This window comes from Oryctolagus cuniculus, chromosome 11 (genome assembly GCF_964237555.1).
Source record: "Oryctolagus cuniculus chromosome 11, mOryCun1.1, whole genome shotgun sequence".
Classification (NCBI taxonomy): Eukaryota; Metazoa; Chordata; class Mammalia; order Lagomorpha; family Leporidae; genus Oryctolagus; species Oryctolagus cuniculus.
The window spans coordinates 27,763,306-27,786,439 of record NC_091442.1 but is presented as its reverse complement, the minus strand read 5'-3'; the positions used below and the strand labels follow the sequence as shown (position 1 = coordinate 27,786,439).

The 23,134-nt window shown below is 52.2% G+C and overlaps 1 protein-coding gene and 1 long non-coding RNA gene across 5 annotated transcripts in view; one reads left to right on the top strand and one right to left on the bottom strand.

The window, feature by feature from the left end:
- The window catches only part of STK35 (serine/threonine kinase 35), an 80,607-nt gene extending 70,893 nt beyond the window's left edge, over window positions 1–9,714 (bottom strand). The window contains exons 1-2 of one of the 4 annotated variants that reach the window (XR_007919345.2): window positions 8,881–9,714; window positions 7,671–8,274 (exon numbers count right to left, since the gene is read on the bottom strand). Coding sequence is in view for 3 of the 4 variants with exons in the window: in XM_008256210.4 (XP_008254432.2) it covers window positions 7,671–8,274; window positions 8,881–9,261 (985 nt within the window). In the remaining variant the exon portion in view is untranslated. Of the gene's footprint in view, window positions 1–7,670; window positions 8,275–8,353; window positions 8,454–8,510; window positions 8,645–8,880 lie in introns of those variants that run through there. The other 3 variants (XM_008256210.4, XM_051845184.2, XM_008256211.4) reach the window with 3 other exon arrangements.
- Window positions 9,283–12,537, top strand: LOC138844196 (uncharacterized). The gene is made up of 2 exons (XR_011379744.1): window positions 9,283–9,399; window positions 9,786–12,537. It is a non-coding gene; the product is annotated as an uncharacterized lncRNA (long non-coding RNA).
- Window positions 12,538–23,134: the final 10,597 nt, after the last annotated feature.

Genomic DNA, 23,134 nt, shown 5'->3' with positions numbered 1-23,134 from the left:
ACCTTGAGGAATTTTAGCACCTTTCCCTCAAGTCTGACAGTCAGTTGATCACAAAATAACTTCTGTATTTCAAAACACATCCCATGCCACAGAGAAAATGCTAGAAACAAATCGGGCTGGCATTGTGGTGTAGTGGGTTAAGCTGCCGCTAGCAGTTCTGGCATCCAATATTGGAGAGCTGGTTCGAGTCCCTGCTGCTCAGACTCCAGTTTCCTGCTACTGAGGCAGGTGACGGTGGCCCAGGTGCTTGGGTCCCTGCCACCCATGTGGGAGACCAGGACAGAGTTCCTGACTCCTGGCTTCAGACCTGGCTGTTGTAGTTATCTGGAAGTGAACCTTAGATGGCTCTGTCTCTCCCTCTCTGTCACTCTGGCTTTCAGGTAAATATAAAAACAAATCTTAAAATACATAAATAAATACAAACAACTCTCTGAGAGCAGAGTAAGGTGTCTTGCATCCCATTACAGAAATCAGTGCTGAAATCTCTATGAAGAAAAGGTGGCCTGCTTCACAAAGACACCTGAGGCCAGCAGGCTCAGCACGAGGGCAAGTCAGTATGAGCTTCGGAAAGGCATGGCATTTGAAGCCTGTTCCACCAGTTAAACTTCCAGGTTCTAATCAACTCCATTTAAACGTCTCCTGCACACACTGACGGTCACACCCCAGACATGGGGGAGGGAAGCTACAGCCAGCGCCCCTCACAAGGCTTCCGGTCATCAGAAGAAGGATGACCACAGGCTGGGAGAGCCAGGCAGAAGGAAAGACAAAGTCAGGGGGAGAACAACTGCAGGAAGCCCTTCAGCTGCCTCCCTGGGAGAAAGGGACACACAGCTACGGCGCTGTGCACCTGTAGCCCAGGATGGGGCTGTGCACCTGTATAGCCCAGGACCCAAGCGCTCTGGGACATCAGGAGAGATGCAGGCGAGGGCTTGGAACGCTCCAGGGCAGACTCAGACTCAGAAACAACTCCAAGTTCCTGGCCTGCTCTAGAAGGACGTGTTGCTTACCCAACCTAGGAAGTCATCGATTTGACCATTTAGGTCAAGCCCTCCAGTCTGGTGACAACACAGCCCACTGCTGACAAAGTCAACTTCTGATTTCAGGGATGTTAACACGTGCGAGAGCATGCCTTAGACAACGGATGCGACAAGACAAGCTTCCCTGGGAGGCAGGAGGGGCTGGAGAGGGAAGACAGACGGGGGCCAAGAGATTCCTCGGGGAACTCTGACACCTGGAGAAGTGAGAAGACGGGAAGGAGACGCAGAAAGGTCTCAGCAGCTTAGGGCCAATCAACTTGGTAACTTGTCACGCGGATGGAAAGGAAGAATTCTGAGTACTCTCCCCTCTTACTCCAAACACCTGCGTATTCAGACAACCACCACACTCCCTTTTACAGGTGAGGCTCCAAGAGCAGGGCTTGCAGCTAGTCAGGCACCGAATCTACACAGCCTGCGTCCTCACCTCGCTGCCGCTGCCCTTGAAGCCAGCAGCAGAACGTCACACGGGGAGGTTCTAACTCCCACAGCCACACCCTCTCCTATAAGCAGCCACTTACGTACCCCGTAGGGGTCTTACTGTCAGCTCAGTGAGTCCCCACTGCGGAAGGCCCAGCCACACAGCATCAGATTTGGTTTTCAGTGCAGGACTGATTCTGGTTTTGATGTAAACGTGCTGGGGTGATAGTAATTCAAAAGCATGCATCACAAGTTTTAAAAATGCTCAGCCCATTGGGCATGAAAGTCTTGCTCTAGGAATTCATTCTACAAGTGCTCAAAGCCAGAAAAACAAAACCCCTACCACCACCACCACCACCACCAAAACCGAATACCCGAATCCTCCAGAACTGATATTGCACACAGCACAATAAAAGTGAAGAAATGAAACCAACTTAACTGCTCCAGCATGGGTCACAGTTAATTATAACATTGCCACCTGGCTGCATGCTTTAAAGGATCATGTTAAACTTCAACAAAGATTTACTTAAAAAGAAAAAGAGGCAAATTATAATATTACAAAATGATGTTTAAGAATTAGAGAAAACTGAGAAAAATGAAGCCCGAGTAAGTCAGTACTGTCTGGTTCTCATCAGTTAGTTGTTCATGAACACACTTGACCGGCTCAGCTGACGGATCAGACCTCAGCGGCAGAAGCCAAGGACCCACACTGATGACCCTTCCCGACAAAGATGAGTGCGGGCCAAGCCCTGGTCTCCGCGGAGGATCTGGGCTGCCTCATGTCACTATTCAGACGCTGGGTACATGTCAGCACCACAGGGTGTGTGGCACTTCCTAAGATTAGTCGAACAGATCTGCTAACAGGAACTGCCAGGACAAGATGTGGTGTAATACACAGGCCAAGAATGGGCCTGCAGTTCCAGTAGAGAGGACCAGGGTGGTGGAGCCAGCCAGGCTTCGGGTCAACACTGCAGCCTCCTACAGCCGTTCGCATGGCTGAACGACTCCAGGCAAACTTTAGATCCCCCAGAATCGGGCTCATTCACCATAAACTGCACAGAAACACCTACATCACTGGGCTGTTACAGGCTTAACTATGACATCCAAAGTCAAAAAATGTATGGTGCCTACACATCAAAGCAGAAGCAGACAACTACGAGATGTTAATTATGTTATTGTTTCTGGACACCAGCGGCAGCCATCCAGTGAGGTCATGAACATGGAGTAAAGTGGAGCCTTCATGAGTGTTGCACTGGACAGTTACTTGACCTTGAAGGATCCTGCAGGTTACAGGAACATCAACTTCTCTCAGTGGAAAGGATCGAATGAGAGACTGAATATGAGAACACTATGAAAGGCCGGATGGTGATACTGGGGACATCACGGGGTCTTGTGAAACACAGACTCCACCAGTATCACAGGAGTCCGGGCTCAGGTCTCTCTCCAGAGGCGACAGACCTGTGCATGGCACTGCACACATGCACAAGGTAGGTGTTCAGGAAAGGAGTGAGGTGAATTAAGGTAAGGGTCAACAGCTACACAGGATTAAAGAGGAAGAACAACGAGAGTAGCAGTGGGCATGCAGAATATGTAAAAGCGAAGACAGTTAGGTCAGACACCAGAATCTGGAGGGTTCCAGCCCTAAGGACTGCACCAAAGGCCAAATTCAAGGGGAAGAGGAAAGCTGAGCTCACCCTGAGAGTTTTCACTATAAAGTGCCTTACCCCATCAGCCCCAACTGACCAAAGCTCTCAAGTACGAAGGGCTGCGTCCACCTCCTGAGGGTACTACCTCAACTCCCCAGAGCACAGGGAAGGATGGCAGTGGGTCAGAAGCTAGAAGCCTGCACAGCTGACGCAAGACATTCACAAGGAGACCTGAGGGCTGGCAGAGCCCCTGGGAGTTGAGACACACGGAAGACACCTGCAGAAATCAACACAGCCACAAGCACCGATTGACATGGAATTCAAAGTAAACAGCAGACACGAGCCCAAGTAAAATATGACTATGCCCATTTACACCCAGGAAAAACAGAAGAACCCAGAACTTATGCCACCTAACCCCAGGGTGCCCCAAGGCAGACTCACGCAAGAAGGTGTGGGCTTTGCTACTTGCTAACCTGGTGTCTCAGCTGCCTCACCTGTGAGATAAAGGTAATCGCGACTTCTGAAGTTGGTTGTGAGGATGAATGAGTAAACAGCAGAACGCCTTTACACAGCACCTGGCCATGGGCAAGCGTTAGCTCTTCACAGGGTGAGACTAAGACTGACACCAGCCAGGTCCAAGTTCAGCATTCCACCACAGCCCACTGATTTTCAGGGTCCCCAAAGGCCACTTGTACCCAAGTCGGGGCAGCTCAAGATCGCCATCTGGCTCTCTGCCTCTTGCCTGGGGAGCCCTCAACTCAGAGGTCCCAGCAACTCAAGAGCTGCCTTCTGGGGGTCCAGGCAGGGAAGGCTCCGCCCTGAGCCCCAGTCGTCCTGCTTCCCCTTCCCCATGCCTCTACTAAGCTCCCAGGGAACCCCTCCTCGGCTCTGGGGTGCCACCACTGGTGACCTTGCCCTGTGTTCATTCGGGCGCGTGTCAGACGACACCCTGCACAGAGCATCTTGTAGAGAGTAGCCAGGCTCAGAGTGGTCACTCGGATGGGCCTTCCCAAAGGCCGCGGTTCCCTCTCATCTCAAGCCACCTCAAGGCATCTTGGGTGGAGCAAATCTCAAACAACTGGTTAAGTGCAACTAGTATCTTCTGCCAAGCTGGAGGCTGACAAGGCTCCCGGCTCTGCCAAACTTCTAGCAACTTGGTTTCATGAGCCTCAAGAGCTCGTCCTGGATGCGTCCCTTCGTGGTCGCTCGCTTCCGTCAGGTGGATGGGTATGAGTGTAAGAGGGAACAGGATCTCGGAGTTGGACACACGAGTCCAGCTTCCTGCTGTCTCCTAAGTGGCAGAGAAGTCTGCTTTCAAGGCCTTCAAGACAGGGTCCTTTAGCAACAGAAAACAAGGGGCTCAGAGCAAACCTCAGAGTTACACTAAGGCACAGGTACCAACCCATTACCAAGTTCACAGGCTGGTTGATCTGGTGTCAAAAAGCCTGGGAGGCTGGCTTCAGTGCTGCCACCAACTCACTTCGGACAAGTGACGTCCCTTTCCTGGGCGTCAGGCCATCCCAGACATCCAAAACCTCTGGGGGCCCTCGACAGCGTCTACTCTCCGCACACTGCTTCTGGACAGGCCTGTTTGATCTACGCTCCGACACAGAAACAGGATGCATACAAGTCTCTCAGGCAAGGAGGGTGAGACCAAGCACAGCATCTGAAGTTCCCTGTTTGCTTGGGATACGGGATTACTCACAAATCAAGTAATTTCTGAGCCCACAGCACCTCTTCTGTATATGCACTAAGGACCTGAGACTGAGGTGGGACAACGTCTCTTCCATGGGCCCAACAGCGAAAGAGTCCAGTGGTCTCTGGACTGCCCCTCGGAAGGCCCAGGCACTCTTCCTCCAGGCCACCTCCTCTGCTAACTCAGCTCTTTCCTCTCAATCCGGGGTGACACTCCAGACAAAGGCACCTGCCCCTTCCTGCTGGGACTCCCATTAGCATGGAAATCCTCTCCCAGTCCTTGAGCCTTTACAAATGTAAGTCACTCTGGGGCGAGGAATGGCGGCTTCTTTTTTTTCCTTTTCCTTCAAATAAGTGACAGAATTTAACAGAGGAGTCAGGTCTGCACGCTGGCTTCCAGGTGACAGCCATCTCGCCCCTCCTCAGCCCTCCAGGGTCCTCTGGCAATCACTTGTTTCCCTCTGACAGCTCCTGGCAGCTGGTCCCCCGCGTACCCCTGAGGGACCGTCGTACTCTGCTACCCTAGAGCAGTCTCCCAGGCACTCAAGAGAAAGAAGCCAAGTCTCTGGGTTCCCCCACAGTGCACTGTGAGTGCACACAGTAGGTGCTCAGTCATGGAGGGGAGAAGTCAGGCGCTGGCGAAGCTTGCAAAGAAAGAACAGGGCAAGTCTATAGCAGGTAGATTATGCAAATTAAGACACGAAACCGGAATCTGTCAGTCCCTCAGGAGGGGTCCTAGCCCTAAGGATACTCCAAAGGCCAAATTCAAGGTCAAAGGAGCTGGAGTCAAAGCAGAGCATAAGTGCCTTCAGCCCAGAGGAAGCTGCAAGGCAGTTTAACACTTCCTGCTGGATTTCAGAAGTCACTCTAAGTTGACTAAGGGGCCAAGCAAAGGTGACAGCAAAGGACTCGGGCTGATGCTGAGATTCCTCCAACTGACTTTACTGGATGGCATTAGCATGCTGGGAACCCCGGGGCAGCCCGAGTCAGGAAAACTTCACCTGGAGTAATGTGCGTCTTTGTTCTCCACTTTAGTATTAACAAGCAGGATTGACAGCCCCTTAACAAGCAGCTAAGACACAACCGTGGACCTCAGGAGGAGGAGGAGATGGAAGAGGACTCCGGTGGGACGCGGCCTGCAGCTGCTCCTCCTCACCCTTTCTGGTCTGCAGAGCAGCCCCACGATGCACGTACCCCTCTCTCACGGATAAAGGAGTGTTCCTCTCGACAGCGTGCCCCGTGTCTCACGCGGTCACTCCAGGACTGAACAGGAGTCTCACCCTCAAGCGCCCAGTACTAACTGTTTACTGTGAAGTTTTGACAATTTCTACAGGCGAGCAAAATCGAAATCACTTTTGTACACTGCGGTAGTAACCTAGCGCCTCCGACGGAGGCCGAAGCTTCAGGGCTGCAGGTCAGTGAGCCCAGGGTAGAAGGGGGTTCCTCAGAGCAAGTCCCCACACCGCGAGGCAGAGGCAGGCATGTGACAGAGGCCCAGACCACTCGCTAAGCACGCTGAAGGGTCTGGGACAGGAGGACTGAAGTGCTGAGCTCCTGGAACTCAGGTAAGGGGAGACAGTATCACGGGGCGCCTTTTCCAGACAAAACCGCTCACTGCGCAGCCGGAGGGCTTCTGAGAATGTAATGTAGGGCAGGGATGGGCGTGAAGGTGACAGGCCCCCAGGGGGCAATGGGTCAAACAATTGACTTGAAACAGGACACGGAGCTCTCCCAGGACAGGCTCGTGGGTCTTACAGTTGGGCAAAAGTTCCAGATGAGACACCTCTGTCTAACCGCACCCCAAACCCTACCCATCCTGTAAGGTTCATTCTCGGGCAGGGAGAGCCTGCGCACTTGATCACATCACCTACACCAGGAGAAGCAGACCACGACCAGGAGCCTCGAGCAAGTTTTCCTGGCCCGCCTTCAGCCTCTGTTTCTCTATTCAGAGAGAGGGGACAGGACCCACTTCTGAGGCTATTAGCCAGAATCCCTGCAGGTCTCCGGCTGGAAGCAACGCACTCCCGCCACGTGAAGTCCCACTGCTCCAGCTCACTGCCCCTCTCCTGGGACCTGCTGATCCTTGCCTGCTGTGGGGTGCACAAGGCGTGTGCGTATGGGGCACTCTGGACGGACACATTCCTTAGCTGTGGGAGGAACCCCAGAACCCTAGGATCATCACTCCTCCCGGCAGGCCCCCTTTCCTCAATGGGCCCCCTTTTCCCGTACAAAGAAAACTCCTTTCCAGTCCGATTCGGAGGTTAAGATGAAGAATGAAAAAGGACGGACTTTTCTGTTGGATGTTTTCTTGGGTGACAGCTCCGGGGCCCCCCGTGGGGGCCATTAGCTGGCACATCCCAGAGGACAGAGTCAGAAAACCCTCCTTTCGCTTCAGTGCCCTGGGATGAAGCGCTGGGGGCAGGGGCGGGGGGGGGGTCTCAGAGGAGAAGGCAGCAGGGTGTGAATTTGGTGGGGGGGACTGGAGGGCTTCCAGAAACCAGGAGGGAACGGGGTGGGTGGGTCCAGTAAAGTTTCCTTTTTGTTTGTTTTGGGAGGCAAAGGAGGGAGAGAGAACAGACCCCAGAGAGCCAGTGGGCTCTGCAGTTTCTCACCAAATCGGAACCCCAGCCCAGCCCCTCCACGCCCCCCACCGACCCCACCGTAGGAATGCCAGGGGTTTAATAATGGCTCGCACTCACAGAGATAATGGTCAGTACTTCAACGAGCTCTTGTTATGAAAATACCAGCTAACGCTTGCTGCGGGTCCAGAGGAGAGGGCGGGCCCCGACCGCACGGCCCGGGGAAGGAGGGTGTGTCTGGGCCCTGGGTGACAGGACGCGGGCCCCTCGGCCCGGGGAGCCCGCGGCGCCCCTACCTTTGAGCGAGGTCTCCACCAGGCGCAGGTAGAGCTGCGAGCTCTTGTTGCCGTGGCTCATGCGCTGGGCTAGCCCGTTGCGCTGCAGGACGCACTCCTCGAACTGCACGACGTTCTGGTGGCGCCGCTTGAGGCTGGTCAGGGCCCAGAACTCAGCCAGCGCCAGCTCCACGTTCTCGGGGGCGTCGCAGCGGATCTTCTTGACCGCCACCCGGGCCCCGCTGCGCCCGGCCACTGCCTCGTAAACCACGCCGTAGCTGCCGCGCCCGATCTCCGCCAGGAGGCTGTAGCGCGGCCGCGCCGACCCGCCGCCGCCCTCGGGCCGCCGCCGCGCCAGATAGGCCTCGCCCGGGGCCTCGGCCGCCACAGGATCCATGGCCTGGGCCGCCGCCGCCGCCGGCCTCAGCTTCGCGCTGGGCGCCCGCGGCACTGGGCTTCGCCTTTTCCGCTCCGGGCTTTGTGTTCCTCTGCGGGCGCCGTCCTCCTCCCCCGTTTCCATGGCTGCGAGCGGCGGGGGGAGCAGCAACGGCGCTGCCCGGGCCCCCCCTGCCTCATCACTCCGTCCGGCCCTGGAACGCGAAGGAGCGGGACCTTGGATTGTGACCTGTTGGAGAAAGAATCGGTTAAACGACCAGGCAGGCCGCGGTGGTGAGGCAAGGAACGCAGGCCGCACAGCGCCCCACCTCCTCCTGCTCCTGCTCCTCCTCCTCGGGCCGCCGCGGCCCCTTTAAGACGGAAGGTTCTGCCCCTGATTCAAAGGGGGAGGGGAGGGGAAAGCGGGAAAGACGAAACCACAGGGCTGGGGCTCAGAGGGGGAACCGGAAAGGAAAGCAGCCTCACCCGCGCTCCCAGTTACTTTATCGTGTGGGGAAAGGGCAAATAAGCACAATTCGTCCTCATAAATTGAGAAAATCGCCTTAAGAAGCGCAGTTCTGGCAGTCGAATTCCTCTTCCCAGCCTGGTTCCCTCCCAGCTGACTCCTCCGCGCGTCCCGCCTTGCGGCGTCCCGAGTGTAAACAGTCCATTGAATTAAGCCTTCGCAGACCCAGCGGACTGGCCCAAGTGCCCCAAGGCGGCGGGTGGAGACGGTGGGACTACAAGCTGGGCTTCTCGGGCCGGAGCGAGCCGAGAACCCGACTGCCCTCCCCAGGTGCCCGGGCAGCAAGAGCAGCCCCAGTTTCGGCGCTCTCCGGTTCCTCCGCGCCCTTACCTGGCCGGCGCCCCTCCACTTCCGGACGGCCCGCTTCCCCCCTGGCGGCCGCCCCCGCGGGTGGACGGCTCTGGGCTGGGGCTGCTGCGGACACGGAGCCGCGCGGGAGGTGGTGGTCCGCGCCCGGGCCGCGACAGGTTCTGCGGCCGCGCCGGCGGTGGCAGCGGCGCGCGCGGGGGAGGCCCAAGCTCCCAGGCCCCCGTGGCTCTCCACGTGTTGGCGCCAGCTGAGCCCTTTACATAACCTCTTTATATAAGCCGCGCCTCCCGCCCGCGCTCGGGTCAGCGGAGACTCCTGGTGGCCCATCCCCCGGGAGGCCGGCCGAGAAGTGCGCCACCCGGCCGCCGCCGAGGTCGACCGAGCAGCCGCGGCCCCGCGCATCGGGCACGCCGCGCCGCGGCCCAATCACCGGCGAGCACGCTCGGGCGACAAAAAACTACGCGCCAAACTCCCGCGCGCCGCAGCGCGGCTCCTCCGACGAGCTGTGGGAAGGCGAGCCGCACCGAGGGCGCCTAATAAGTACTGATGGGGTGATGGGATTGGCCGGCTTGATTGATTCACGGCGCGGGCCTGGGTGGGCTGGGATCCCGGCCCGCCGCGCCCTGCCCGCATCCCTCGGCCGAGGCGGGGGCGACGGGGCCCTCCTCGCCGCGCCGCCGGCTCTGCGGGGGCGTGGGGTTTTGAATGTGTGGTTCACCGGGTTGTGCTCGGTCTGTGTTAACCGCATCTACGGGTGCTTACTGAGCGCCCGGAACGTGGCGCCCTTTGCAGTCGCTGGGGAGAGACCCTCCCCGGCTGGGGTCGAGGTTCCCGGCCCCCGGCGGGGACGAGCCCCGTGGGTCCACGCATCCACAGGGAGGAACAGGCTGGAGCAGGCAGAGACCCCTCCCACCCCCTGTTTTTAGGTGTTGTTCGGTGGAACCCAAGGGTTTTGTGATGGAGAAAAGGAACGGAGCCCCGGCCACGGGAGACGGGCCACTTCTGTAGCGTCCACCCGAGGGCCTCTCTCAGAAAATAAGAGAGCAGATGTACACATCAACTGCAGGGACAGTAAAGAACTTTGGTCTCCCTTTCAGCCGGAATAACATGGTTGCGTGTTGCTGCGTTTGTGTGACCGTATTCTCTCCCGTGTGTGTCTGCCTGTACACACAAACTGGCCTTTTTTTTTTTTTTTTTTTTTTTTGAAAGGCACAGTTACAGAGAAGCAGAGAGGGAGATCCAGGTGTTCCATCCCCTGGCTCACTCTACAAATGGCCACAATGGCTGGAGCTGGGCTGATCCAAAGCCAAGAGCCAGGAGCTTCTTCCAGGTCTCCCTTGTGGGTGCAGGGGCCCAAGAACTTGGGCCATCTTCCACTGCTTTTCCCAGGCCATAGCAGAGAGCTGGATTGGAAGTGGAGCAGCTGGGCCTCGAACTGGTGTCCATATGCCCATATGGGATGCTGGCACTGCATGTGGCGGCTTTACCCGCTATGCCACAGTGCCAGCCCCATCCTGGCTTTCTAAGTCATCTCAGAGCTTCAGGTGCCATTCCCTCTCTGTCCCGACTGTTTCTCTGTGTTTCCTACAAGCAAGGACATTTCTCTTGTAGATACGCAGTGCAATGATCAGATGCAGAACGCCACAGTGGCACTTGTGTTGAGTACACCATCGGCAATCTAGTTCTACTGATTGCCCCAATAATGTCCTTTATAGCTACCTTCCCTCCTCCACCCCTGGATCCAATTCAGGATCATGTTTTACATTCGGCAGACATGTCTCTATTCCTGGAAAGACAGGGAGTTTACTCAGCTATTTTTTTGTGTGTGTGACTTTGACATGTTTCAGAGATAATTGGTCAGTGTAGAATGCCCCTACATTTGGATTTATCTGATACTTGTATTTTCTGATGATTAAATTCAGAGTGTGGCGTGGAGATGGGGCATTGTGGCAAGGTGGGGAACTAAGTTGAGGCCTGCGACCCCTGCATCCTGTCTGAGCACCGGTTCAAGTCCCAGCAGCTTCACTGTCAACCCAGCTCCCAGCAGATGTGCTTGGGAAGGCAGTGGACGATGGTCACCCACCTGGGAGACCTGGATGGAGTTCCTCCTGCTGCGGCCTGGCCCAGTCCTGGCCATTGGGGCATTTCGGGAGTGAACCAACAGATAGAAGACCTCTTTCTTTCTGTAATTCTGCCTTTCAAATAAATAAATACAAAAATAAGGAAATTCAGAGCATGTACTTTTTGGCAGAAATACACTGGAAGAGACTTGTCCTCATGGCTCCACATCAGGAAGCCCACGATGCCAGCTTGTCCTGAAGTCGATGTTGTGACCTCGATATGTGCTGGAAAGTGTCGTCTTCTCCCTTTGCAGCCAGCGAGTTCCCTGTGGGAAGACACCTGGGTGCTGTTGAAGTATCCTTCATCTGATTTGATTGCCTGGCATTATCATTCTTTGATGATCCTTGCTTGAAGCAGTCTTTGTGACGATGCTTCTGCAATGGCGAGCGGAAGCCTCTGGCACAACATGGCAGCGTCACTGGATTAGAGCCCGACTCTCATGGCCTCGCTTTCACGTAATCACCTCCTTGGAGAACTTTTGTCCAATTACAGTCGCATTTTAAGGTCCTGCAGGTTTTTTGGGTTTTTTTTTGTTTTGTTTTTTTTTTTAAGATTTATTTGAAAGAGTTACACACAGAGAGAGGAGAAGCAGAGAGAGAGAGAGAGAGAGAGAGAGAAAGGTCTTTCATCAGCTGGTTTGCTCTCCAATTAGCCGCAATGGGCAGAGCTTCGCCGATCCAAAGCCAGGAGCTTCCTCCAGGTCTCCCACACAGGTGCAGGGGCCCAAGGACTTGGACCATCCTCTCCTGCTCTCTCAGGCCGTACCAGAGAGGTGGGTCGGAAGTGGAGCAGCTGGGATTCAAACCAGCACCCATATGGGATGCTGGCACTGTAGGCAGCGGCTTTACCCACTACGCTACAGTGCCAGCCCGAGTCCTGCAGGTTTTGACTTCAACATGAATTGGGTGAGGGGGATACAATCCAGTGTGTGTTGGCCCTTTTATAATCAGACAGTGGGGCTGAGGGCTGGATATCAAGAGGCCAGCTGTGGTGTAACTAGTGAAAAATTGCCCCAAGGAGAGGGAACAAGTATAACCCGGTGGTGTAGGAACAAGCCTAGTGTTAAGCTTCAGCCGTTTGGTGAGAATGTGGTAGTCTCACACAGACTTCAGTCTGCAGCTACCCTTGGCTCATCACTTCCGTGGCGGGGAGTCTACCCAAGAGAAACGGAAACTTGTGTTCCCAGAAAGACTTGTAAAGGAATGTTCACAGTGGATTTTCCCAGTGAGTTCTGAACTGGAAAACACTGCATTGTTCATCAATAATTGAATGGTGAACAGAATGTGCTATTCCCATACAATAAAAACAAGAACAAAGTAGCCATCCACAGCAGGGTTGAATCCAAATACTGGGCTGAGTGGAGGAAGCCAGGCACAAAAGCACCTTCTGGATGATTCTATAAACGGTTTCTTGAAAACACAACTAATTTATCCGTAGCTGGAGGGGAGAGGGACAGGGGGAGACAAAGGGACACAGGAAGTTGTGTGGGTGATGGGCATGTTCTTTATCTTGACTGGTGATCCCTTGGCATGGAGTAGGGAGTGTGTTGAAATACTAGATGTTGTATACTTGAAATAGGTAGATTTATGTAGTGACTACAGCGTTATGAATAAAGCTGCAGGAAAGTTGGGGGGGGGGAGTACATGCTACATGATTTAATGTGAAGTCCAGCAACATGTGGGCCCATGTTGTGGCACAGCAGGTTAAGCCTGTAACACTGGCATCCCATGTTGGAGCACTGATTCCAGTCCCACACGCTCCGCTTCTAACCCAGCTCCCTGCTAATGTGCCTGGGAAAGCAGCAAAAAATGGCCCAAGTGCTTGAGCCCCTGCACCCACGTGAGAAACCCCAATGGAGTTCCTGATTCCTGGCTTGGGTCTGGCTCACACTTGCTTGTTGCAGAAATCTGGGGAGTGAGCCAGCAGGTGGAAGATGTCTCTCCCTGTCTCTCTAACTCTGTCTTTCAAATATATATATATATATATATATATATATATTTAAATTGAACAAGATGGTCTTTAGTGGCAGCAATATCAGCAGGATTTTTTTTTTTAAGGGTTTATTTATTTGAAGGAGAGAGAGAGAGAGATCTTCATCTGCTGGTTCACTCTCCAAGTGGCCACAATAGCCAGAGCTGAGCCAGGCTGAAGCCAGGAGCCAAGACCTTCATCTGGAAATCTCATGTGAGTGGCCTGGGCCCAAGCATTTGGGCCATCTTCCACTGCTTTCCCAGCTACATTAGCAGGGAGCTGGATCAGAAGTGCAGCAGCCGGGACTCAAACCAGCATGGGCACCTGACATCTCAGGTGGCGGCTTTATGGGTCACAGTGCTGGCCCCTGGGTGGGTGTTTGACACGGTGATTAAGACACTGCTCGGGATGTCCACATCCTATATATATATATATATATTTTAACAGGCAGAGTGGACAGTGAGAGAGACAGACAGAGAGAAAGGTCTTCCTTTGCCGTCGATTCACTCTCCAATGGCTGCCGCGGCTGCGGCCGGCACACCGCACTGATCCGATGGCAGGAGCCAGGTACTTATCCTGGTCTCCCATGGGGTGCAGGGCCCAAGCACTTGGGCCATCCTCCACTGCACTTCCTGGCCACAGCAGAGAGCTGGCCTGGAAGAGGGGCAACCGGAACAGAATCTGGCACCCCGACCGGGACTAGAACCCGGTGTGCTGGCGCCACAAGGCAGAGGATTAGCCTAGTGAGCCACGGCGCCAGCCCCACATCCTGTATTGACGTGCCTGAGTTCAAGCCCCGGCTCTGCTTCCTGTTCCTGTTCCCTCAGTTAATGCAGACTCTAGGAGGCGCAGACATTCAGGTCTCTGTGTCCCACATAGGAGACCCAGGTGGAGTTCAGGCTCCTGGCTTCAGCCTGGCCCAGCCCTGGCTGTTGTGGGCATTTGGAGAGTGAACCAGCAGATGGAAGATCTCCTTCTGTCTCTGAGTCTCTCTAGCTGTCCCACTGCCTTTCAAATAAAATGAAAATAAGCAAGAACTATTAGAGGTTGTCTTTGGGTTGGAATCTACAGTGAAGGGGCTCCAGGGGAATTCTATTGCTTAACTCTGCCACAATGCAATTTGACCACAAGGTGAGAAAACAAAACCCTGCCCCATGGTCGCATGTGTCTTTATTGAGAGGTTTTCGAGGACAAAGGCATCTTCCGCAGCCCAGCCTGCCCCTGCCATCCTGATGCGGGTTGACCAAGTCCCCATCATGCTCCTGTCCTCCTGAATTTTGAGAGAGAGTGGCTAGGAAGCTCTGGAGTGGCCAAAAGAAGAGTTAACAGCGTTAGAATGCAGTCTACTGGATAAATCATTCATGTATTGACCAAATTTTATTCCTTTTTTTTTTAAAGTATGAGTGGCAGGTGCTCTTCATATTTTGTTTTAAAGTCTCTTATTTATTTGAGAATTAGAGTTACAGAGAGGGAGAGACAAAGAGAGAGGTCTTCATCTGCTGGTTCACTCCCCAGATTGCCGCAACAGTCGGAGCTATGTTGATCAGGAGCCAGGACTCTCTTCTGGGTCTCTCACTCTGGTGCAGGGGCCCAAGCACTTGGACCATCTTCCACTGCTTCCCCAGACCACAAGCAGGAGAGCTGGATCGGAAGAAGAGCAGATGGGACTAGAACCAGCGCCCATATAGGGTGTGGGTGCTGCAGGCAAAGGCTTTGCCTACTATACCACAGCACTGGTCCCAAAATTTTTATTCTTTATTTTGACTTTTATTATGTAACTAATCACTTATTGTTATGACTAACAGTCAACTTTTCTTAAAAATAAGATTTATTTATTTACTTGAAAGTCAGAGTTAACACAGGGAGAGAGAGAGAGAGAGAGAGAGAGGTCTTCCATCCGATGGTTCACTCCCTAATTGGCTGCAATGGCCGGAGCTGCCCCAATCTGAAGCCAGGAACCAGGAGCTTCTTCCAGGTCTCCCTTGTGGGTGCAGGAACCCAAGGACTTGGGCTATCTTCTGCTGCTTTCCCAGGCCATAGCAAAGAGCTGGATTGGAAGTGGGGCAGCCGGGACTTGAACTGGTGCCCATATGGGGTGCTGGCACTGCAAGTGGTGGTTTACCCACTACACCACAGCACCGGCCCCAAGTCAGTTTTTTTTTAAGTTGCCTATCTACACCACCTGCGATGCCTGCTTCCCAAATAAAAACTGGTTCCAGTTCCAGCTGCTCTACTTCTGGTCAAGCTCCCTGTTAATGCTCCTGGGAGAGCAGCAGATGGTGGCCTGAGGGCTTGGGTCCTGCTACTCATGGGGGAAACTGGGATGAAATTGTGGGCTCCTAGCTTCAGCTGGCCATTGCAGCTATTTGGGGAGTGAGGCAGGGAATTGAAGATCTCTCTCTCTCCCTCTCTCTGTGTAACTCTGTCTTTCAAATAAATAAATAATTTTTTTAAATTTACCTATTTACCAGGCCCAGGGATCAATGAAGAGGTCCCATATTGATCTCAAAAGGAAGTGATTATCATTAGGCCAATTTTACAAAGAAACTGAGGGTGCAGGTTGCAGTGTGAGGTGTGAAGTGAGACTCCAAACTCCTCACACCACCTTACCCTGCCAAGGTAAGCACTGTGAACTTTCACAGCAACACGCCTTGCAGGCTTCTGTCTGTTGACCTACATGCTAGCCTCAGCATCCCTGGGTTCTCAGGTGGTGCCAGGGTCATGATGAGCTGAGTATTTAGCAACTGAGAGGATAAAGGAAACACAAGGAGATAAAGAGCAGCCATGAGGTTTGGGGACCTTCCTGGAGTACAAAAGGGAAGCCTTTTTTTCTTTTTTTCTTTTTTTTAAAGATTTATTCATTTATTTGAAAGTCAGAGTTACACACGGAGAGAACGAGAGGCAGAGAGAGACAGAGAGAGGTCTTCCATCCGCTGGTTCACTCCCCAGATGGCTGCAATGGCCGGAGCTGTGCTGATCCGAAGTCAGGAGCCAGGAGCTTCTTCCAGGTCTCCCACAGAGGTGCAGAGGCCCAAGGACTTGAGCCACCCTCCGATGCTTTCTCAGGCCACAGCAGAGAGCTGGATTGGAAGTGGAGCAGCCTGTGCCCATATGGGATGCCTGCACTGTAGGTGGCAGTCCTACCTGCTGTGCCACTGCGCTGGCCCCAAGGGAAGCCTTTTCTTTTCTTTTCTGTTCTGTTCTTTTCTTTCCTTCCTTCCTTCCTTCCTTTCTCTCTCTCTCTCTCTCTCTCTCTCTCTCTCTTTCTTAAAAAACATGTACTTATTTATTTGAAAGGCAGAGTTACAGAGGGAGAGGGAGAGACAACAGAGAGATATCCATCTGCTGGTTCACTCCCCTAAATGGCCGCAACAGCCAGGGCTGGGGGCCAAGCTGAAGCCAGGAGCCAGGAGCTTCTTCCAGGTGTCCCCTTGAGTGACAGGGCCCCAAGCACTTGGGCCACCTTCCACTGTCTTCTGAGGCACAATAGCAAGGAGCTGGATCGGCCCGGGACACAAACTAGCACCTACTTGGGGTGCTGGCATCGCAGGCGGTGTCTTAACCCCCTGCACCACAATGCCAGCCCCTGAAGGGAAGCCTTCAGTCTGTTGGGTGCTCGGTGGCTGGGGACAGAGCAGAGAGACTGGGGGCTGGGGGCGGGGCTCAGCTGTGCTCTCTTTAGGCCAAGAGTGGCTGAATAGGCAATTGCTATACTAAACATAACAAAAGGCATCCACTGAGCTAACATTTTTTGAGTCTTTCCTAGTGCTAGGCAGTTTCAGAGATGATGTATGGGAGGTGGGTGGGGAATGAGATAAGACTGTGACTGCATTTTAGGGGCTGACAGACTCGGCTCCGTGGCCTCTTGGGACGCTTCCATCCCACGTCACAACGCCACTCTGTGTCGCTGGCATCTCCGCTTGGGGTTCAGTGATTTAGCTCTCTGCGAATGTACCTGGGAGGCAGCCGATGATGGCCCAAGTGCTTGGACCCCTGCCACCCACCTGAGACACCTGGGTGGACTTCCTGGCTGCTGGCTTTGGCCTGATCCAGCCCTGGCTGTCCTGCCCTTTTGGGAAGTGAACCAGTGCATGGGAGATTCTCTCTCTCTTTCTGCCTAGCAAATAAAATGAAAATAAATAAAACAAAAAATAAAAGTTCATGGTAAATGTGCGTTAACAAAAAACTATGCATGGATTTCAATTTTTTTTTTTTTGCATCAAAACGAACATCTTTTAATTCCATTTCCACGAACATTTTGAAGTCTCCTCTTTAAGAGCTGCCCCACAGTGAGAAGGCAGAACCAGGAGGCTGGGGCTGGGAGTCCCACGCCCTTCCCCTTCCCAGCCCTTAAGGGGCTGAGACCCCGGGGGCAGCCATCCCGAGGCATCAGCTCTGGCCTCGGAGGGGAAGCAAGGTGGGTGGAGGAGTGTGGAAGAGGAGGCAGCTGGTGTGTGTGGAGGGGGGAGACTGCTCCAGTGGGCAGGCTGAGGTTGGGGGCTCTGGGCTGAGAACAGTGTGCAGTGCTGGCTGCAGTAGCGGGAGCTGGGGGTGGGGGAGGGTTAAGGAAGAGAGGCTGGTGCCTCAGTGGAGCAGATTCCCTGAGCAGGGGATGCTGGGAAGGCCTGCGAGAAGACTATGCGGCTGCCTCGGAGGGCTCCCCTCCCTAAGGGAGCTGCATTTCAGAGGTTCCAGGGGACTGTCTCCAAGAAAAACTGGGGTTTCTTGTGATGCCTACCACTAGGCCTCTCCCCATAACTCTGCTGCTCCTGTCCCCAGTTTGCAAACGGGAAGACTGAGACTAGGAAAGTAGTTACATAGCAAATGGGCGGATTACCTGGGACCTGGCCCCCACAGTCCGAGGTTTGGGTATCTGTGCCTTGTGCCATAGTAGCAAAGGTCCTCAAGCTTCTGGGCCCCTAGGCATCACCTGGAGGGCAGGCTAACTCGCCCAGTGCTGGGCCCCGCCCCTAACTCAGCAAGTCTGGGCTAGGGTGTGATAATTTGCATTTCTAACCAGGTGGGAGGTGCTGCTGGTGTTGATGTTGCTGGCCCTGGGGGACCACACTGACGGAGTCACTGCTTTATAATCTCCTGCTCTTAGACGGAGCATGAAACAGGCCATTGTGGAGGATTTGAGCTCCGGCAAACAATTCGGGTTGAACTGGAGCCCTTACATAGGAAGCTAAGCAAATAAGACAGGAGGTGGTTATTAGAGCCAAGAAGCGAAAGCAATTTATAAGAAAAACGTTGTAATCATCATCAGCTACAACGCTCAGCTGGAAATGATATTACATCGTCAGTGCAGTGCAAAGCAGCACATTGATTTAACCAAAAATTATGATGTAATTATTCTGGGAAAATTGGACAGGGAAACTGCGTGTGCGTGTGTGTGCACATGCATGCAAGAGACAGACCAAGAGAGAACTGAACCCTTCTATTACTGTGAGTTAATAGAAAAGATCTAAAATGCAAAAGAGGCGACACCATAATCAGGAGTGGAAAAGTGACCACAGGGTCAGTTATGGCTTCTGGGACGGGGCTTTTTGTTACAAGCTTGCAGGAGCCTCTAACTCTTGAACACTACGTCCACGAGTTACTTGGAATTAGCTGGTAGCTGAAGCAAGTGTGCCTGATGTTAGCCGCCACTGGAGCAGCCTGTCAGCTGGGTGGCGCTGTTCAGCTTTGGCCGGGCCCTCCCCCTGCCCGGGGAACTGATGCCTCTGGAGGGCTCCTGGTAGAACCTCCCGGCGTGCAGGGACGCTGAACTAGAGACGGGGCCCCAGCGAGGCTCCACTGTCTCCTCAATGGGGGTGCTAGTCAGGGAAAACCAAGACGGTGCAGAGACAGCCACCTTGGCCCCAGAACTTGAGTTTCCTGTCAGAAGTTCCTCCTATTGGCCGCTGAAGAGGCTCAGAGATTCCAGCATTTCGTCCTCTCCTATCTGGCCCGGGGCACGCACATTCTTGGTCAGGCCATGCATCTGAGTGTTTGCTGCGGAAAATTGGTTGCTAAGTTGTTAGTTAGGAGCTGTTTATATATTTTTAGAAAGATAAAGGACCCCAATGCAGAACCAGCAGGGCACAGTCCTTCATTCTGTAACTACTGAGACATTCAAAATAAATTATCAGGCAGTCTGGTTGAAACACAAACCACCATAAGGCAACAAAGTGCCCTCATTGATCAACATGCAAAGTCAAACAACCTATTAGGAATACAATTTGATAGCTCATTGTTTATTAATATATTTAAAAATTCATACAGTTTGATCCAGCAACTCCATTTCTAGAAATACTTACTCAAGTATAGAAAAATGTATGTGCAACAAGGATTTTTATTGTGGCCATTTATAATTATAAAATATTGGAAACACTCAAGTACAGACAGCAGGGGATATGTTACATGGAGCCATACATTTGAATACAACATAGTCATCAAAAAGAGGCAATTGCTCTGTGTGTATGGCCAGTTAACAAATATTTTCAGTATTTTGTTGCAGGAAAAAAACAAATATAAATGATGGTCTATAGTGCGACCTCATATTTTGTTTAAATATGTGTACATAATTGCTGAGCCTCACTGAGTTATGTTCTGTATTTGGGGCCATCCTAAGTGCGCTATGTACCATCTAATTCCAGTAAGTCTTAGGGTAGATTTGGTTATTAGCTCAATTTTCTGTAAAAAGTGAGGCACAGACAAGTAATGTGATTTCTCAAGTCTGTAGCATTAAGAAGTGATGGGATTTGGGTTCAAAGCCAGGCATATTGCAGCCCCAAAGCTCATGATCTTGGACTATGCTGTGGTGCAGCTGTGTGCTTCCATGCTACTGCATGTATACATAAAGGAGACATTTGGATAAGTTATCATCGGGAAGCCAGGAATTCTCTCTAGGCAGTTCTTTGACATCCACAATAATTTTGTATGATCCACACATTTGCTGAGTGTATTGGGGTATTGATGTTTAAGTATTTTTAAACAACAAAATTCAGTTAAAACAAGCAAATACAGGTTGAGTGTTCCTTATCCAAAATGCTTGGGACCAGAAGTGTTTAGATTTAGAATATTTGCATATACATAATGAGGTATCTTGGGAATGGGAGCTAATTCTAAACATGAAATTGATTTATGTTTCATATCTTACACATACCCTGAAGGTAATTTTACACAGTACTGTCAGTGTGCCTGCATTTTGATGGCATCCCATCCTGTTAGGTCAGTTGTGGAATTTTCCACTAGTAACATCATGTTGGCACCCCAAAATTTTAGGATATTGGAGCATTTGGATTTTTTAAAAGATTTATTTATTTATTTATTTATTTGAGAGGCAGAGTAACAGAAAGAGGGAGAGACAGAGAAAGCAAGGTCTCCCATCTGCTGGTTCACTCCCCAAATGGCCACAAGGGCTGGAGCTGTGCTGATCCGAAGCCAGGAGCCAGAAGCCTCTTCCAGGTCTCCCATGCCGGTGCAGGGGCCCAAGCACTTGGGCCATCTTCCACTGCTTTCCCAGACCACAGCAGAAAGCTGGATTGGAAGAGAAGCATCTGACACTCTAACTGGTGCCCATATGGGATGCTGGGCCACAGGTGGAGGCCTAGCCCACCACGCCACAGTGCCAGCCCCATTTTGGATTTTCAGATAAGAGAGGCTCAACCTGTAATATGCTATCATGCAGAGTGCACCTAATTACTCAGTGAGTACTTACCAAGCTCTTCCTGTTGGCCAGTTTGGACACTGAGACGAAACGAAACCCACTTACTGTCATGGAGGAACCCAGGGGAGAAGACAAAGAAAGAAACATCCAGGCTGGAGTCTTCTCTAGCTACATTGCACCATGATTTTGCTTTAGGTTTTAGTTGGCCAGTGAGAAACGAGGCTGCACCATAGCTGTCAACACTCAAGAGTGTGCCTCTTCCAACGCGTGGGAGCCAGGGCCTGTGCCTGGGCACCGAGCACTATTGTGGGTTCAGCAGATGTCTCCAACATTGGGCGTAAGGCCCTGTGTGTGAGATGAGATCCTGGGAGGAGTAAGACAGTGTGTTTGCAGAAACAGGTCTCCCGTAGTGAAAGTAATTATTCACGTTTCTTTCTTTTTTTTTTTTTTTTTGAGATTTTATTTGTTTGCCTGAAAGAGTTACAAAGAGGCAGAGGCAGGCAGGGAGAGAGAGAGAGAGAAAGAGAGAGGTCTTCCATCCACTGGTTCACTCCCCAGATGGCCGCAACAGCCAAAGCTGAGCTGATCCAAAGCCAAGAGCCAGGAGCTTCTTGCGGGTCTCCAACGTGGGTACAGGGGCCCAAGGACTTGGGCCATCTTCTACAGCTTTCCCAGGCCATAGCAGAGAGCTTGATCTGAAGAGGAGCAGTCAGAACTTGAACCAGCGCCCATATGGGATGCCGGCACTGCAGGCAGCAGCTTTATCCACTGTGGCACAGCTCCGGCCCTAAGTTATTCACATTTCAAGAGAACTTTCCAGAAACTGTTTCAAACCCTTTTCACATACACTAATTGGGTCCTTAGCCCAATGAGGTGCTAGCATTATCTGTATTTTACAGACAGGGAAACTGAGGCACAAGCGATGAGGCAGCTTGCCCAAGGTCACACAGCTAGGATGTGGGAGATCAGGAGTGTCCCACTGGGAAGGCGTTCAGAGGAGCACAACCAAAGCGCCCAACTTGGTAGAACAACCCTGAAGACAACAGCGTTCACAGCCATAAAAGTACTTGTCCTGACTCACACAGTCCTTGGGGTTTAAAGTGCCCTCACGTACTGGACATGTCTCAGTGTTGGCTGGTCTCAATTAGAAGATGACCCTCCTATTTTTCATAATACAAAGATTGCAAAGAAGCAAATATTTGGAGGGGGTCAACTTGAACATAGGAATTTTTTTTAAAAGATTTATTTATTTGAAAGGGGGAGAGAGAGAGAGAGAGAGAGAGAGAGAGAGAGAGAAGTATCTTCCATCTGCTGGTTCACCCCCAGAAGGTTGCAATGGTTGGGGCTGGGCCATGCTGAAGCCAGCAGCCAAGAACTTCATCTGAGCCTCACACATGGGGCAGGGAGGGGCTCAGGCACTTGGGTCATCTTCTGCTGCCTTCCCAGGTGCATTAGCAGGGAGCTGGATTGGAAGTGGAGCAGCCACGATTTGAACCTACGCTCATATGGGATGCCGGCATTGCAGCGGCTTAACCTGCTGAGCCGCTGCAATGCCGGCATCCCATATGAGCCACAAGATAGCCCTTTAGATAGAAATTCTTTAGGCTGTAGATAAAATAATGCAGTGTCTACATTTGATATCTAATTTCTTATTTTAGACACACACACTTTGAAGATTACTTAGATGTATTGAGGTTTTTTTCCACTCTCCCATTTCACAAAACAATTTTCTCCCATCTTGCCCTGAGTGGCTGTGACCCCAGGATCCTGTTATCACGGGGGATGCTTTCTGTGTCACCAGCGCACTTTCTGGGTCACATAATTTTCGCTTCCATCTAAACTGTGACCCAGCACTTTTTAAGTCTCTATATCTCGCTGTCGTTGAACTATTTTATCCTCAGAGTCCCAGTCCACTTAATGTTAGGGCAGAGTGCTTCCCATTTCATTGTGGGTTTGCACGCACGATTGCAACAGCCTTGCGTTTCCTGCTTTGCTGCTGAGGGTCTTCTTTCATAAGACTCGCGAGGAGCCCCAGCTCAGTCCCTGGCTAGAGGCTTCTCATCTGTGCCAAACATAACTTGCTTTCATTTTTTAAAAAACCACTTCCAACAGGTGACGTCTCTCAATGCATCTTCCCCAAACAATACTTTGTTGTTTCAAATAAAGTAGTGGAGAGCATGCAGGGAATCTAAAAGATTCTGTGGGATTTTATTGGAACTTCAATACAAGGGAATCTTCTCTTCCTTCTAAGTGGTAATTTTTTCTGCCTTCCATCCAAGTAGATACTGTATGTTAACCTCACTTACCTAAAAAAGTTTTTTTGAAGATTTATTTATTTTATTTGCAAGTCAGAGTTATAGAGACAGAGGGAGAGACAAAGAGAAGGAGGTCTTCCATCTGTTGGTTCACTCCCCAGATGGCTGCAATGGCCAGGGCTGGGCCAGGCAGAAGCCAGGAGCCAGGAGCTTCATCCAGGTCTTCCATGTGGGTGCAGGGACCCAAATACTTAGGTCATCTTCTGCTGCGGAAGAT